The sequence below is a fragment of the Centroberyx affinis genome, unplaced genomic scaffold (assembly GCF_046629955.1).
Source record: "Centroberyx affinis isolate AG114_WGS23_722 - 3 ecotype Tasmania unplaced genomic scaffold, CSIRO-AGI_Caff_v1 ptg000202l_1, whole genome shotgun sequence".
Classification (NCBI taxonomy): Eukaryota; Metazoa; Chordata; class Actinopteri; order Beryciformes; family Berycidae; genus Centroberyx; species Centroberyx affinis.
Window position 1 is genome coordinate 668,515 of NW_027278894.1, and position 16,685 is coordinate 685,199.

At 41.8% G+C, this 16,685-nt stretch overlaps 1 protein-coding gene across 1 annotated transcript in view; it reads right to left on the reverse strand.

Moving 5' to 3' along the window:
* Positions 1-15,525, reverse strand: part of LOC139660821 (E3 ubiquitin-protein ligase Itchy-like) — a 34,019-nt gene extending 18,494 nt beyond the window's left edge. The window contains exons 1-8 of the mRNA XM_071539074.1: positions 15,394-15,525; positions 9,943-10,034; positions 9,424-9,565; positions 7,024-7,148; positions 3,829-3,963; positions 2,641-2,686; positions 2,223-2,404; positions 886-1,132 (exon numbers count right to left, since the gene is read on the reverse strand). Coding sequence (XP_071395175.1) covers positions 886-1,132; positions 2,223-2,404; positions 2,641-2,686; positions 3,829-3,963; positions 7,024-7,148; positions 9,424-9,565; positions 9,943-10,012 — 947 coding nt within the window. The 5' untranslated portion in view covers positions 10,013-10,034; positions 15,394-15,525. The remainder of the gene's footprint in view (positions 1-885; positions 1,133-2,222; positions 2,405-2,640; positions 2,687-3,828; positions 3,964-7,023; positions 7,149-9,423; positions 9,566-9,942; positions 10,035-15,393) is intronic.
* Between the last annotated feature and the right edge of the window lie 1,160 nt (positions 15,526-16,685).

A 16,685-nucleotide genomic window follows, 5' to 3' on the forward strand; every position in this document is an offset into this window, starting at 1 on the left:
CATGCAAGATTCCCTAAGGGACTAAATCGCAGATATAATCAATGCTCAGAAACATTTGGAGGACAGAACTGTTGTCTTTGTACAAATACAACTTCTGATCAAACATGTAACATAGTATCCTTCCCTACAAACCATGATAAGGTCTGAAAACAATCAATTCTTTACTTTTACGTTTGTGTTATTTGTGCCTGCAGAGGTAGGTGCTGTGTGCTGTTTATTCCTTCCCATGGATTTCAATGCAGGCTTGAGGCTAAACCTTAACTAAACAACCCTTAATCCCACTTCATCCTTCTTGTTCCCTTCACATTTCCTCATGTAGTTTGTGTGCACACAGACTATCAATCAATTTATGGATTCAAGAATGAGAATGAAAAGAGAAACTGCTTCATCAATCAGCTTCACTACCAGCCAGGGTTATGGATTAGGCTACTTGCTTCAGACGCACGGCTTTGACTGCGCAAGGAAGATAATGAAGAAACAAGAACTTTAACTCAAAGGAATTTCCACTGGTGATCAATCCACACCGACACTAAACCAATCCAGCAGAGTGTGCGAAGCCACCCTCACCACTTAAAACAGGCAAAGTGAGCAGTTTGTGCTGAGGCATGTCTTGCATAATTGTGTAATAGCTCAGAGTAAAATAGAAAAACACCTTCATTTCCCAACATGCACAATGTATCTAGTAATTAATTGGGTTGAGATGAAAAATTAGGCATAAAGGAAGGAAATTGCATTTCGTGCAAAATAGAGGCCTTTTGTGTGAGGGCCATATACAGTAATTACAATAGTCTATGAGCTTCTTTTCAACCAATATAATACAATGATATTGCATATTGTTATCGTCATTAAAGGAAGCGCTGTACAGATTACAGGAACTGAACTAACCCAGGGGGCAGTGGTCCGGCGTTGACCGCGGGGACCCTCGGGGTGACGGCCGGGGTGACGCTGCCGGCCGGCTGTCTGGTCGCCGCGGCTCCGGCCCCTGAAGTCGGCGTGGAGCTCTGGTCCGGGCCCGTCGAGGGGCTGGAGTCCGGGGCCGCCGAGGCTCCGGAGGCCGCGGTTCGCACCGGCGTGTCGGAGCCTGAGTGGCCGTCGCTGCCGTCGGCCGGTGCGGAGCCGTTGCTGGAGGACGCTGGGGAGAGGTGTTAGAGAGAGACGTCACTGAGTGTTACTCCTAGATCCTGAGCGCACGACAGGTTATACAAACTGAACCCAAACTGAACTATTTGAAAGACTCAATTTCACAGTGTTTATGTTTAGAATGAATCAAATGGTAAAGCTCTTAAGCTCTTGGTAAAGGAAAGACTAAAGTGTCCTGGTATTCATCCATTCATCCCTCCATTGGCAATGTGCTTAAGGTCTTTCCTTTTACACATTTGTTCTTACACATTTGTTCACAGATCCTAGGACAAACCTAGAACATTTCTGTATTTTTCACATTTTAATTACCAAGGGAATGTTTACCGAGCATGGCTGTTTTACCCCAATAATACCCACACTTCAGTGTTTTGGTATTTGGTTGCTCCTGATCAGCTTTCTCACACATGCACTTAGTGAGGGACACATTTAAGTTCAACTGCTACAGTACACCAAACATTGCAATGTCAACCGCTGATGAAAAATCTAGCTAGTAGTTCCTACATCCCAGGTCATTTTGTGATCTGGCTGGCTGGTGACGTCAGAATTCAGGAGGTCAGAGAAATCAGGGTCCTTTGCCAAACTCTCAAGATCCCAAGCTGCAATTAACAGTATTTTCTTGCAGGACGTTTGCATCTACCGTCTTTCCCATACAATGTGAATGCAGCACAAAGTTTAGTAGGTAGTCAAACAACCTAAGGGAAAACTAGGGGAGAGAGTGACACTCGGAATGTGAAAAGACTAAGTCACTTAAATTCTTCATTTTTCATTTTGACACGTTTAAGCCTGATTTTTGTGGCCTCCCTCAAAGCCAGCATGGCTCCTATGAAAAGACAAATGGTCGGAATGCAAAAATAGATTTAAATGAAACCAGCAAAATGAAGAATTGAGTCTTTCTTCACAGTTGGAATGCAGCCCCCTCCCCTAGTTTTGCCTTAGGGTAATTGTCTGACAGTGATTGGTTTGTGGCACACACTCAAAGTTTGGAGAAGCGTATTTCACTTTTGTGAAATAGAGATCGTCCTGATCTTAGTTGAAATGTTGCCCAGAATAGACCACATAGGGATCTTTAATAAATCTCTGACCTGGCGAGGAGGTGGGTCTGCGCGGGGTCGGGGGAGGAGGTCTGGAGGGCCTGGGGGGTCGGAGGGGCCGCGAGCCCCCTGATGACACCGAGGGAGACCCTGTACCGTTCACCGCCCTCCGACCACCAGGGGAAGACCGGTGCTCCACTCCGTCCACCGCCGGAGAGCTGTCTCTACTCCGCCTAGGAGAAGTAAAAAAGAGAGAGAGAGAGAGAGAGAGAGAGAGAGAGAGAGGGGGGGGGGGTGAGAGAGAAGAGAGCAGGAAAAAAAAGCAGAAACTGAGAATGTATCAAGTTGCAATGGATGACAGTCAGGTAAATGGTTAAAATGAAAACTGCAATATGTAAAACAATAGCAAATAATATTTAGATACAAGATGGAGAAATGTTTGCATCGACAAAGGTGATAGGTACTGTACCTTATAGTATGATCCCCATTAGGTTGTGATTCCCCGTTTAATGTACCTGAGGCACAAAAACACAACTTAAATAAAGCAAAAATATGAATTCCTATTCACGCATAACCAAACCAGTCAAACAAATGAAAAACATTCTTGTATCTAACGTGACTGTATTTGAAGTTGGTGCTGCAATCAAAAGTTGTGCTCAATTATCCCACATTCTTTGAACAGCCAGCAAACAAGATAATGTCACAAATGTGAACCGTCATAAGAATGAAAAGATTTAGAACTGACATAACATTTGCCTCGGCATATACTTATAGGTTAGAAAGATGTAGAGGACTTAACCTTAGCCATATCCCTAAAAAAAGGCATTGCTACCATTATACTACTAGGCCTAGATTCAAGACGCACACTGTTATTACCCATCAGCACAAGCAGAAATGGAAATTCTGCTTTGATGGTCGGGGCAAGGCTCATTCAAAATTCACACAGTCTCTCTGTAACTTTCCAGTAAATCGATCACTCTCATGAAGAACCTCCACTGTGGCAAACCACTCTGGATGAAAAATCTGATATTTTACTTTGTATGAAGCAGATGCCACAACAGAATGCAGAAGCAGTGTTTGAGCCAAAGCTGCCGTTTGAGAAAGTGGTATAACTGACAGCAACTATGTGTTTTTCCACTACAGAGAAGTCTTATGCTTGTTTTAACACATTTTTGGAAGTTTCTTCACAAGTCAAGCATTGTTTCTTTGCAAGGCAGTCTAAACACTGAAAGCCAAACAAATCTGCATGAGTTACTATTATTATTTTTTTTGTTCCAGTGTAAATGCAGCTAGAGAGGGACAAGACATCATCCAGCTCACTACCAAACAATAGTCTCCTCTGATTCTTTTTGGCTTCATCCCTAACAATTTATGAACATGGCTGCTTCCAGTTATGTGGCATAGTTTTTTAAAACTTGTGACTGAAAGCTTGGCACTTGATTTATTAAAGAAACTTGCATGGATCTAAGTGTGCAGAACCTTCTTCCTTAATACTGTTCTTCGGTCTTCTGGCACCTTAGCACATTCAATAGTCGTGAGTGCGGTGATCTTCTCAAAGATTAAACTTCGTCAAATAAAGTAAAATATTTCAATGGGCCTACATAGTCTCGACGTAACCTCTGTTCAACCTCTGACCTCCTGGCGACCCCTGACTCACTGTGATGATTGGCCTCGGCCGTGGCGAACATCTCAGGGTCGACGGTCATGCCGTCCAGGCAGACAGACAGGTCTCCCACCACGTCTGACTGGTCTCTGTCTGCGCTCAGCTGTAAGGTCTGCACCACCTCCGAGACTGCAACGACACCACAAAAACACAGGATGGTTATACTAAGACAACAACAACCGAAATATGTTGAATGATGCAGTAACAAGATGCATCATCTGTCCTCAAGTGTCATCAAGTGTCATCAAAATTGGACTGGTGATGTTGCATTTATGGCATTTCACAGTTTGGTCTAATGGGGATCCTATAATTAAAGGTGAAAATTTCAATCAGTGTAATTTGTGAGGATGGCTGGATGTGTGTTGCAAGTTTCTTGTCAATCTGACTTATGGTGTAGCAGTTAGGGCCTTTCAAATTTTGAACTGACCTTTAATTATAGCGTTCCCATCAGGCCAATCAGTACAATGTTATAAAACATCAGAGCACAATGTCAAAATGCATCACCCCTCCAAGTTTAATCAAAATCGGACCAGTGGTGTCTGAGACATGACATTTGAGTAAAAAAATACGAAACAAAAAAAAACACTCAAACATTAACCTTTAATTATAGCGCCCCCATTTGACCAATAAGTATCATTTAAACACTGAGATACTGCGAAGATGCATCATCCCTCCAAGTTTTGTCAAAATCAGACCAGTGTTGTCCGATTTAATTTCAATCCAATTCAATTTCAACTTTTTCTCTCACACAAAGTTGTATATTTGATATTATACATTGTTCAGGGATATGATTTCTCAGGTATGCTTTTTTCACTGTTTTCCCCAGCCTGTGAACCAAATGCAGAATGAAACTCACATTAATGAGACAGGGCTGCTCCGCAGACAGCCCCTCCCCTTGCTCAATGTCATCGGCCATCTGACATGTCTGATTGGGCAATGAGACGATGTGTAAATGTTGGCCATCCAACAACCCAAATTACAGCTTTCCTGCTTTATTCCTGCTTTTTGCATTCCTGATCACATCTGTGAATAATGTATTCTGAACCCAAATGAGTATTTCCTCCCAACCTTTCAGTGTCTTCATAATTATTCAAAAGTGCTCCCTTTCTCTCTCTCAGGTAAATACCTGCAGAGTAGACACTGAACAGCAACACAAAGGTGGCAACCATAAACAATAATAAACAGGGGAAATAATAGCTATAGTAACAAGCAAGCAAAAACAAACAGTATCATTGGCAACATGTGAAACAGTAACCAAAGAAGCACTCTTACAGGATAAACCCCAACAGATTCTCCCTATTCTCTTTTTGTGAGACTGAACCAAACTAAATCCAAAACTGATAAAAACTTTAGAATGATATATGGCTAATAACACTATTTTTGCACAATGTAACTGAACAAGAGCAACTAAGAAATTCAGCCTAACCAGACGTAGACATTCATGCCCAAACCCAATGGGACCCGGCTTAACTCAATATGCCTAAGTACAGCTCTCAACAACTCTATAACCCAGTTACACAGAAACCAAAATTAACACTCATTTGCAACAAACACAAGCTCAAACTAATTCAAATCTGTGAGTGATTTCAATGACAAAGTCGTAGGTTTCAGTGTATGCCTTTTCCTTGTCTGTCATGGAACAGAGGTCAGCCTCTTGACATGTGACATTTACCCGCAATTCTCCCTCAACAGCACTGCTGGACAGTATCCATGCATAACAAATGGCCAGACAGACTGAATGGAGTCTTTATGAGAAACAGGGTCAAACAGCGGAATCGAGCAGGGCAAAAGGAAAGGACAAAAAGCAGCAGCCTCCTACAGAAATAATAGGGAATTGTGTATCCAACAGAAAAGTTTTTAATTCTGAAACTAAATCACATCTCTGAATGCTTGGAAATATTTAAATAGATAGACACCTGAACAGCCTCAAACAGGCCTGGAGCGCCGGCATTGTAGCTTCAAGTTCAAGCTAATTTATTTATATAGTCCTTTATCACAACCATGTCTCAAAGGACTCCACAGAGAATGAGCCTACCTAGATCTAACTGATCAACAATCAACCGTATTACAGAATGATATAACACAAACACAAGCAAGCAGAACAAAGCACAAGACACACAAGCCCATTGCCTACAGCCTACTGATAGAGCCTATTTCATGATGGCAATTTTTGATATTTACGATGACCTGCTTTTGATGTTACAGCACTTCATGCCTTTGTAAGCAGTGTCGGCCTCTCAGTTGGAACGGAGGAAGATTTGTAGTCTAGCTGGTGGACATTTACCGCCCCACAGGATCTGATGTAACTGTGCCTTGTGCTATTAAACTTGGTCGAGTGTCTGTGTAGAAACCTGGTTTGGTTTGTTAGAGGAAAGGAGGCAGTGTTATGTCATCGGTGTTATCAATTGGGCACAACCCATCACAGATGTTTAGTTGAATTTGGCCCACGGCACCTCCAGGAGGAAGGATCAACAGTAAATGTCTGGCATCCCAGAACCCAACCCAACCCCACCACCCCCCACCCCCATCCCAGAGTTACATAACCGGTAGTGTTAGAGGAGCCAGGGAGAGTGACAGGGCAGGCGTTCGCATAAGCAGAGGTACACATAATCCGATATATCACTGGAACACACACAAATGCATGCAAAAATGTGTGAGTGTGTGCATGTGAACACACACCACAGGTGGGGACTCTGAGAGGGAGAAAAGACGCACACAAACACACTGACACACAATGACAAGACAGCAAAACACACACCAGCACACAATGACAAAGATGAACAAGCGGAGACACACACACACACTTGCAGAGGAATGAAGAAAATGCATTTCTGATGTCATTCATTCATTCAAAATATATTTTGAACAATGGAAATACATTGTCTTCTTTTGTGCTGCAGACAACATATATCTAAGTATATTTAAAATATATTTTGAGTGAACGTCATCTACATGTGCAAATACATTTTTGGCCAATTTTTGTATACTTTGATACATATCTATAATTATAATCTGTAAGCATGTATGAAATGTATTTTTTGCAGTACAGGTGTGTACACACCATCTTTGTGTTGTTTAATGGTAATGTGGTAAGGAGCAGGACAGACAGGAAACTATACACACAAATATATGGTACAATCGTGTGTGTGTGTATGTGTGTGTGCGTGTGTGTTTGTACTGTACACTCACTTTTCATGTCGTTGGACTTGAGCGTGTCACTGACGTCCAGCATGGCCATGCCCAGCAACACGTCTGACTTCAGGGTCTGGTGGCTCCACACGCGAAACACCAGTTTGCTGAACGGAGTCACAATCCTGTTGATGCGTGAGTTTGTGTGTGTTGGGTGGGCAGAAACAGAAGAAACAATTCATTTGCTAGTTGCAATGCAGTTGTTTTAAGAAAGAAAGAGCAGTGCCTGGCATTTCTTCGTTGAGGATCTGAAGTCAGTGACCCCTGCAGAGATTTAACAATGAGCACCTTACAAACATTTCATACTCAGTAGCCTTTCTATGAGCACTGTTTGTTCCTTTTAAGCAGCACTCCGGTTAGCTGCTATTCCCTGAATAAGACCTGGATGCACTTTGCAAAATGTGAACAAAGACTGCTTGATGTCACAGTTCCCATCTCCTGACATTTTGCATCCGATCTTGCATCCGATCTTCGGTTTAACTGATATTGGTACGAATGAAAGTAACCAGGACAAGAAAATAACTTAAACCCACCAGCCGAATGCTGATATATTCAGTCTGTAGCTAGCAGGTTTGTCTAATGTATCAGCCCCTTTGGCAGGTAATGCACCACTGTTTGGAGAATAATTTCAAAAAATCTATTTAGGTAGTGGCTGGTACACTTTGCAATCCATCAGCCGCTGTGGCCAGTGAGCGGCAAAAGTCTTTGTCCTGTCCTGAAAGGAACCCACAGACAATGAAGTTCATAAGCTATTCGGGGACAAGTGAGTGTCCATAACCATCGCTATGACAGTTGTTTGGCGAACACCCTCATGGCCCCCAGGAAAAGACGTTTGTGGACACATGGGCTCAGGTCAGATTACATCCCATAGTAAACACTTGTTATATAATAACTTTGCACCCCAGGACCAAGTGAAACTCTAGAAGAACTCTATATTAAGAAGGTTACTGTGCACACCAGGAGATCCTAGACAGGCTAAAATTAAGTAGACATCTGATGTGTGAATATGTTGAGACAAGAGGAACACAAGTGGTGTTAGTGGACTATACAAATAGGTTTGGAAATATGATCCCTGTGAGTGGACCAAACACTCGCTCTCTCACCACTGTTTGGCATTTTACTTGTAAGTGAGGCAAATTCTGACCAACTAAACATAGTTTGTCTTCCATTTAAACTGTGTTGGCTTATACTGGAACTCATAATTGCACTGTAGAAAGAGGTTTTCCCGAAACCCGGTGACTCACTGGAAAAGAATACTCCCTCAGGCAAGACTTCTTGATAAAGATCATATGCAGGTTGCAACATCAATTTTATAAATTTGCGGGGAAGTCTAATTTTGTATGCTTTGGAGAAAGGTCTTGGTAAGGACTTTCTGAGGAAATGATGATGTGCAATTTTCACAACAAGAATTAAGGCCAACGCTAGTTTTCATGATATGCTTATGTCTCGGAGCCAAACCACGATTATCTACATTGATTTCATTAATCTTCTTTAACCTACTACAACTTTGTCAACAAAGTAAATCTGCTACCACTACTATGACTACTACCATTAACACTCTACTGCCTTAAGATGTTGTCAGTGTACAGTGGCCTTGATGAATAATCACCAAACAGCTTTAGCTTCCTGAAACACATGTACGATAAAGCGCGGAGATGAACGCCTCTAAACTCTGAATTTCAACAATTGCTATATCAAAAAGTAATAAAGACTTAATTACTTACACTCACTGATGTCATACAACTGTACCAACAAAGGTAAAAGGTGTGCTGGACTCAAACCTGAATCAAATAGCTGTTGCAAATAATTGTTAGCGTTGATTTGTCTGGAGTAACAGACAGATGAAAGTTTACCACATCAGGACAATTTAGATTGCGGAATAAGTAACGCAAGTTGTCAATAACGGGTAAGTATACTAAACTGACTTTCAAATACTTCAACGTAATATGTGATTATCCAAAATTCTGGCAGTTACTGTATTGTCCCAACCTTCTGGGAGCTAAATTGAAAGTATATGGGAGGAAAAAAAAGTAACAAAGTATTTCAAATACAATTTGACCCAGTTCTGGCTGCTGTAACTTATTTTTTATATGTGTAACCACAGAAGAATGAGAGTTTGATAGTCATTACTGTCAGTGTACATTTTTGATAACTCAGCGTTTCATCCATGAAAGTCCTGACTGTTGTTCTACTTTAAAAAAGGTAAAATCACCATTAGGAAGAATTCATGTTGCTCCCATGACCTAACACAGTTCAGTTTTGCAAACATGAAAAAGTCTCACCCAAAGGCACACTTTGCCTTAACACCAACATCAGAAAGACCTCATAACCCTGTCATTGTATCTGCTTCCCTATTCTAACAGCGAATGGGTCTGGTGAACTGGCGTGACTCTGACTCACACAGTGAGCGGCTGCTTCCATTTGGGGCTGTGGGTGTTGTTGCATTTCTCTGTTTTCTTGGACTGGCCGTCGACCGTCACCTCCACGTAAGGACTGGGACCAAACCAGTTCTTCTTGTTCTCTTTCAGTTTTGCTGATAGCACTGAAACAGACAGGTGGAGAGAAAGACAGTGAGGAAGACAGACTTTCACGATAATGGCAGAAGCAGAGGGAAGTGGTAGAGGAAAGAGAATAATTCCGGAACTGAAAGGCAGATAATAATAATAATGATGAAGAACTTTATTTGGATAGCACATTTCAAAAAACAATGTTTATAAAGTACTTTGCCGAGAAAAAAGACAAACGCACAGAAAGACAAAAGGTACAATCAGTTAAAAGCCAAATTGTAAAAATGTATTTACATCACTACACAATTAATCACATAAGCCAAAATGCAGACAAGGCCATGTTTGAGCTCCGTCTTTGTTTTGTTCTAACTTCTATCTATTCGGAGCAATAAAGATCAAAGTCAACACTTACCAATGATTTGTAGTTGTGCCTTCATAGGGTAACCATTGGAGGGGCCCGGCTTGGTGACGCCACTGGCCATGACATAGGGCTGGGATGAAGGCCTGCAGCACAGACAGCGCATCATTAGTGCAGCTGCAAACAGGCTTCTGCACTGCTGTAAATTTACAGCACATTAATGGGCTCATTTGGATCAAACAGCAGCGCCACAACACCCGCAGAAGTCCACAGCGGACATCCACAGCACACCACAAACATGACACTCCACTCCGGCCAATCTGCAGGTCTTGGCAGTAATTAGGGGTCCAAGCACGTAGTGCTGGAACCCTATTGTATTTGCTGGAATTATTCTTCCTTCTTTCTTTCTTTCTTTCTTTCCTTTTCTCTGCTAAAAGTATCTGCAGCTCAGAAACCGTAAGTTCTACAGCAAACTAAAGACAAATGATGTCTGGTCTGTCAAGATGATGTCTGTAAAGCCATGTGTAAATTGATTAATGTGGCACGCTAGTACAGTTATAATATTCTTTCTGAGGCTTTCAATATGGTTTGGACTAGCACATGTGACCTATCACTTGTCCCTTTGTTTTGTTTCCCTACTGTGACACACACCAAAGTGGAAGTTGGCAGAGTGGTAAAGCTCAGGTCTTTGGACCACAAGGTGAGTTCAAGTCCCTGATGAACTGTGGCCATTTTGAAGTTTCATAAAAAGTACATCAACACTAAATCACACATCGCAGAAAACTCAAAGCAGGTGTTTGACGTCATCTGTCAATGGCAAAATGAATGCCATCACTGATTGGGGTATGGCCAGACCTTTCACAGAGAGCAGTGGGGCAGCAGTTTTCTGGCCCATGTGACTTACTATTGTTTTATTCATTAATGGAGAGTACAACAATGTTCTATAAAGTGATTAGCACTGTCAGTCTGTCAATCATAGGTTGCAGTATCACACTACTTCTCCCTTTAGTTAGCTTTTCCTCACTAAACCTAGAACAGGCGTTTGGCTCAGTAGGTAAAGCATCGGCCTTTCATGTGGAAGGTTGTGGGATCAAATCCAGACTTGTCCTTTCCAAAGTCATTAGTCATCAAGGACAAATAATAGAAAGTTTGGCTGTTGTGAACAACTCCAGAAATGTGGTTGCAATGAAAAGATTAACTTGACAGAAGTCACAGGCCAACACAAAAGCCGGTGTTAGACTGCATGTTTGATCTTCACAACATGTCAGTTTTTGTGTGTGTCTTTCTACCTTCTGTAATGTTTTGTCTATCTGTCTGTCTTATCAAATTGTGCTTGGACCCCACAATCACTGCTTGCGGCTATATTCACTAGTATTGAGACAGTGACATACCCAATCGCAACCAGGTAAAACAACCCAATGAGCCCATAAAATATCCTACCCAGCCTTGAGCAACCATCTGGAGCTCACCACAGCGCAACTTTAAAAGATGCTGCATCTACAAAGTGTCATTGTTTCTTGTCCTCCATCCTAAACACTCAACAGCATTAACAACTGCTTACAATCGCATTCAAGAGCCTGATAAGAGAACAGGCCGATTCTAATCGCAAAACCCATAAGGAGCATCATCTTAATCAAGCCTGGCACTCTGTTACACAGTAATCTGTTAAGTAATCACATGCAGAAACACACACAAGCTGCACCGTCATGGGAGGTAGTAAAATAACAGTTATTACTCTGGACAAAGGTCATGCCTCCAGTCTGTGAAATGCAGTTTGTATCAGCCATCCTGTGATGTGGCTCTATCACTGTACTGTATGTAGGTGTAGACACAGGCAATGGATTCATGCCCATGTTCCTGCTATTTATTCAAATTCTAATTACACAAAAGATACAGAGTGGTGGATCCTCCCACATATGCACTCCTTGGTCAAACTGTGCTTTAGGTATTATATGGGGATGCAGTGCACTTATGATGATCAACAGCTATGTTGATTAAGGGCATTTTCACACCTGCGCTTTTAGTCCGGTTAAATTGGACTCTGGTTCGTTTTCCCCCTTGGTGCGATTCGTTTGGGCAGGTGTGAACACAGTAATCGCACTCGGGTGCGGACCAAAACAACCCCACCGAGACCCTTTAGAGGAGGTGGTCTCGGTCCAGTCCCAAACGAACTCTGGAGCAGTTCGTTTGTGGTGGGAACGTGATCCGACCTCGATCCGACCCAACCACCAGTTGCACTCAATTTAGGCTACTCCGCAGGTTTGAGCTAAACGGCTCCTGTAGCCAGGTAGCACTCATCAACTGATTCGGACCAGAGCAAACGAACTATAGGTGTGAAAACGCCCTAAGTGTATTGTATATACCGCTCTAATTGAACATTAACACTGGGGGGAGGGTTGGGGTGGGGTATTCAAATCCTAATTGTAGGTTTGAATGTCAACCCAACGAACGTATCCAAATTGTCGAATGGTTGTGGCCCAGCCCTTGTAGCTAGCCAACTAGCTAGTTTGTGAACACATGATCCTTACTCAAAATACATCATGTCTTGTGTGGTCTATTGAGGCTACTGTCAGTGGAGAAACTGGTCTCTCTGAGTCTTCTACGATGGATTTCTCCCTGTATGATTGTTGAACGTCTCTTGGTGCAAAATGGCGGCTCTAGAAAGCAGCCCTTGCTCTTTTATTCTGAGGGACTGACAACGAAACCTGACGTTTACTGTTGATGTTTTACATAGGTGAAACATTCGCTGCTATTAAACTCCATTGTAGCTGCTGGAAATATCTGGATAGGACATCATGTTGTCTACATTTGGCCAGTTATCCACGGAAATAAGAAAAATACACCACCAAACAACAAAACGGACCAAGAAATGCAAGGTACATCACTAACAAGGGTGGATTTTCCTTTCACTAAAAGAAGTGAACACGGGTCCAACGTCCATTGTCTTGCTTGACGATAAGAAGACAGACTTGCCAACGGATATGAGCCCTTTGACTATCCAACACCAGCTAGGTAGCACCGGTGACAAAAGGGAAAGGGAGACGCTGGCAAAACGTCAGGAACCGTGTCCTGTGATCTTTCTTGGAATCTGGTTTGTTACCTCGATGTGTCAGTGAATAATGCATGTTCCTCTTTCTATCTCGTCCAGTCTGCACATGGCAGAGGAGGAAAGAGTGAGGCGCTCTGGGTAAACTTTCACTTTGGCGTCTGCTTTGGTCTCTGTCAATAATTCATCGCAACTGCTGACTCCGCAGCCTCGCAAGTAGGCTGACTGCGTTTTGTAGACGAGGGTATTCGCTGAATATTAAAACTCTAAGATGGCTACCTTCAGTTAGACTTTTTCAACCAGCTACATAAAATGGTCAAACAGGCCGCTAAAATATTGTTTTGGCCCTTCTATAAGGCATCTGAAGTTCAACTTGTGAGTTCAAATTGTGCCCTTTCTTGAGTAGTTTTTGATCCTAAATTTGCTCCGAAAGGCTGTTGTGCACTTTAACAGAGTCTTAGAAGCTTCCCCGCTTGGAACATTAACACCTAAATCTCTCTAAAAGTCAGCGAAATCTCTGGATATAACTGTCTAAACCTGGCCAGCTATAGGCTAACCCAGCTGCATTTGTGGAATCATAACTGTCATCATCCTGTACAACAACAGCCTTCGGCACCAGTTCACCCATAGAGATAAACTGCTTACAAAATGAGAAAGAGTGCAAAATAATGGTGTATATCCCAATAGCATACTTGCATGATGACCATCTTAGTCCGACAGTAAGATAAAGGGACAAAGAGGATGTTCCGCTATGATGCTTTAGTGAAAAAAAAAAAAACATTCAGGATCCCTGTATCCATTTGATATCAATCACACAATGTCAAGCTCCAAATAGCTCCTGGAACATTCAGCGTTTCTACTTGGGGTGATTTATTAGCGTAACGCCCTTAGAAATAAGAACACTCGCATTTCAAGAGATAACAGACATAAATAAAGACTAAGGTGAAAAAGCAGTCTTTTTTGTACACCATTGGAGGATCAACAAAGTGTCTGCACTCCTTTTCACCTAATCCCACAAACCTGAAACCTAAAAGCTGAACCCAAAAAGTAGCCCTAAACTCACCGTTGTTTATAGGAATTCACAGAGGTATCAGGCATGTCATAAATTACACTGGACATCTGCTGTGATCACAAATTAGGCCTCCAAAGGAAATCAAACATAATCTAAGTCAATCAGGTCAGGAGAGTATGGGTAATGTTTATAAATTCCTAATAATCATAACATTTTCTATACCAGGAGGGCCAACCAAGTAAACAAAAAGTCCTGTCCCTTTGGGTTGCAATAAACAGTAGCCAGCCTCCCTGTTAAGTCACCAGATGACTAACCATATGACACTGCTCATGGAGAACACAGCAGTGACAGACAAGAGGACATAAACTAACACAACCAACCTTGCCAATTAGCCAGTGACCAACCGTTACCACAAAATCTTTGCCCATTTCCCATTCTGGTTATCTGTCCCCACCAACACAACTAAGTCAATCCAAGAACACAAAACTGTGCAGTCAGAACAGCAGGGTATAAGAGGACAAAAAGAACAGTAAATGTGTGCCATGTCAATAATTAAGTTTCTGTTCACCAGAAATGCAACTCGGCAGACGTACAGACCAGGTAGAGCATGACTTATGACCTTTCACCTCACCTATCAGTAGGGTGTTCTCGTATATTCAGCATATATATATGATCCAGAAAGCAGCACATAATTTCAAGAAAATCTCAACTCTTACAATTCGCTACCGCCCAACATTTTTGGAGGAAGAAGTTCGGAGGAATAACAGGCAAATCAATACTCAAAGTTGAAAATGTTCCTGCAGTACGTGCAGTGCATGTTTGGTGTGCTGGATGTATGCCGAATTGAAGAGTGGCTCCAAACGTTTCCTGAAAGGTATTAATAGTCTTCCAGGTATGTCATTTTGCCGGACAGCAGGGGAACAACAAGCTGACAAATTCTGAATGGAGTTTGACGTGACCTTCTCCCCACACAAGAGAACGACGCGTAACAGGGTTAGCCACTTTTAGTACAACTGTGCTACCAAGCAGGTGCATGAATTATTGCTATGTGCATTCATTATCCACATCTATCATCCCCTTTTGGCATGCTAAGCTAACAAACGTTGGCTAAGATTACATAAACAATATACGAATCCAACTAGGAAAGGGTATCGAGCTAACTCAGTTAGCCGTCCATTTATGAACAGTATGTCCCGGTTAGCTAATAAACTGTATAGACTAAATGGTATATGTTGAAGTAGCAGTGTTTTACCAGGAGTTGTTGAGTACGTGTTGAATGTCAGCTGGCCACTAGCAATGACAGCCAGCCAAGCTATCCTAGCCTGGCTAACTGTTAGCCTACTAGCTCGTGTCATCATCATGGCTGGCTAGAAAACCCAAAGTGCAACGGGTATAAGAGGACAAATATCACATTCGACAGACATCATATCCCGTTTGTATCGCTTACCCGGATCCGAAGGGAGGCTGTGAATCTCAAAACGTGACGGTATAATGAACTTCTCCCCTCAATCTGCAGGTTGTTTGGGTTTCTGTCGGGGTTTCACTTCAAGGAAGAAACTTCCACCATCTTCGTAATCTCGCGTCACGTGACCGAAACAAGGTGGGGCGCATGCTACTCCTCCTGAGCGCCGTGATTGGACCAGAGCCAGAGCCGGATGGACCAATGGGTGGTGGAAAAAAAATAGCTGGAATATAATGATGCTTTCAAAAGCTCCTCGTAAATTCGTTCTTCTTAGGTCACAGGTCGTAAATCGTCTCTTTCAAGTCGTCGGACTTGATAACAAAATGGACCCGGCAACAAAGATATTTTTCGGGACTGTTGTTTTATTTTATAAATCATTTGGCATTTTGTGCTGCAGTGGCAGAATGAAAATGAGAAATTGTGCCTCACGCATGTAATGTAATGTAATGTAATCTTAGCAACTCAGGTATCATAGAAAATCCCCAGTAAAATGTATTAAAATGAACAAAAAAATATGATGATGCATCTTATAAGAAACATATTGTATTTTCTTTTGGTGTCTGTAATACTGTGGTGCATATAGCCTGCTGTGCATACGCATACACGTGGCTTTTGTTAGGTATTTTTCATTCTGTGACCCTGTGATTTTTCAGATGCAATAAATCAGATTCTTGCAGTCTTTAAAAAAAAAAAGAAAGAAAAACCGAAACATTTCACTTTCCCAGTGGGATTTATGACTGTGATGGCTCATTTCGCTTATAAGTGGGATGTTTCCGGTAGCATTTGAAGGCAGCAATGAACAAGTAGTGTGAAAGAGCAAAAGATATGACTTCTCTTTGTAGAATATCAATCAATATCCAATCATTGACATATTTTGCATTAACTAATAATTACACAAATTACATGGCATTTTACTCTCCTATTGTTTTTTCTAAACATTTTTTTTCCTTTTTTTAGATATAAAAAAAAAGAACAGAAACAGCAGATGGCAATGTTGCACTTTCCACAAACATCACAATCATCACAAGCATCACATGAGCTGTCAATCAATCATTTACTCATCGATCAGGGTGTATTGACTGAGGAATACAGCATCGCTTTAAACTTGTAAACCTTATACAAAAAAAACTACAACAGAAACACTTGGAAGTTCAGGATGAGGGTTTTCTTAAAAATATCAGTGGTCAAACAGCAGTCTGTTTGTTGAAACAATAAATCAGTATAATATGTCTATGGTTTTATATTGAATATATAGTGATCCTCAGAATTTATAGTGA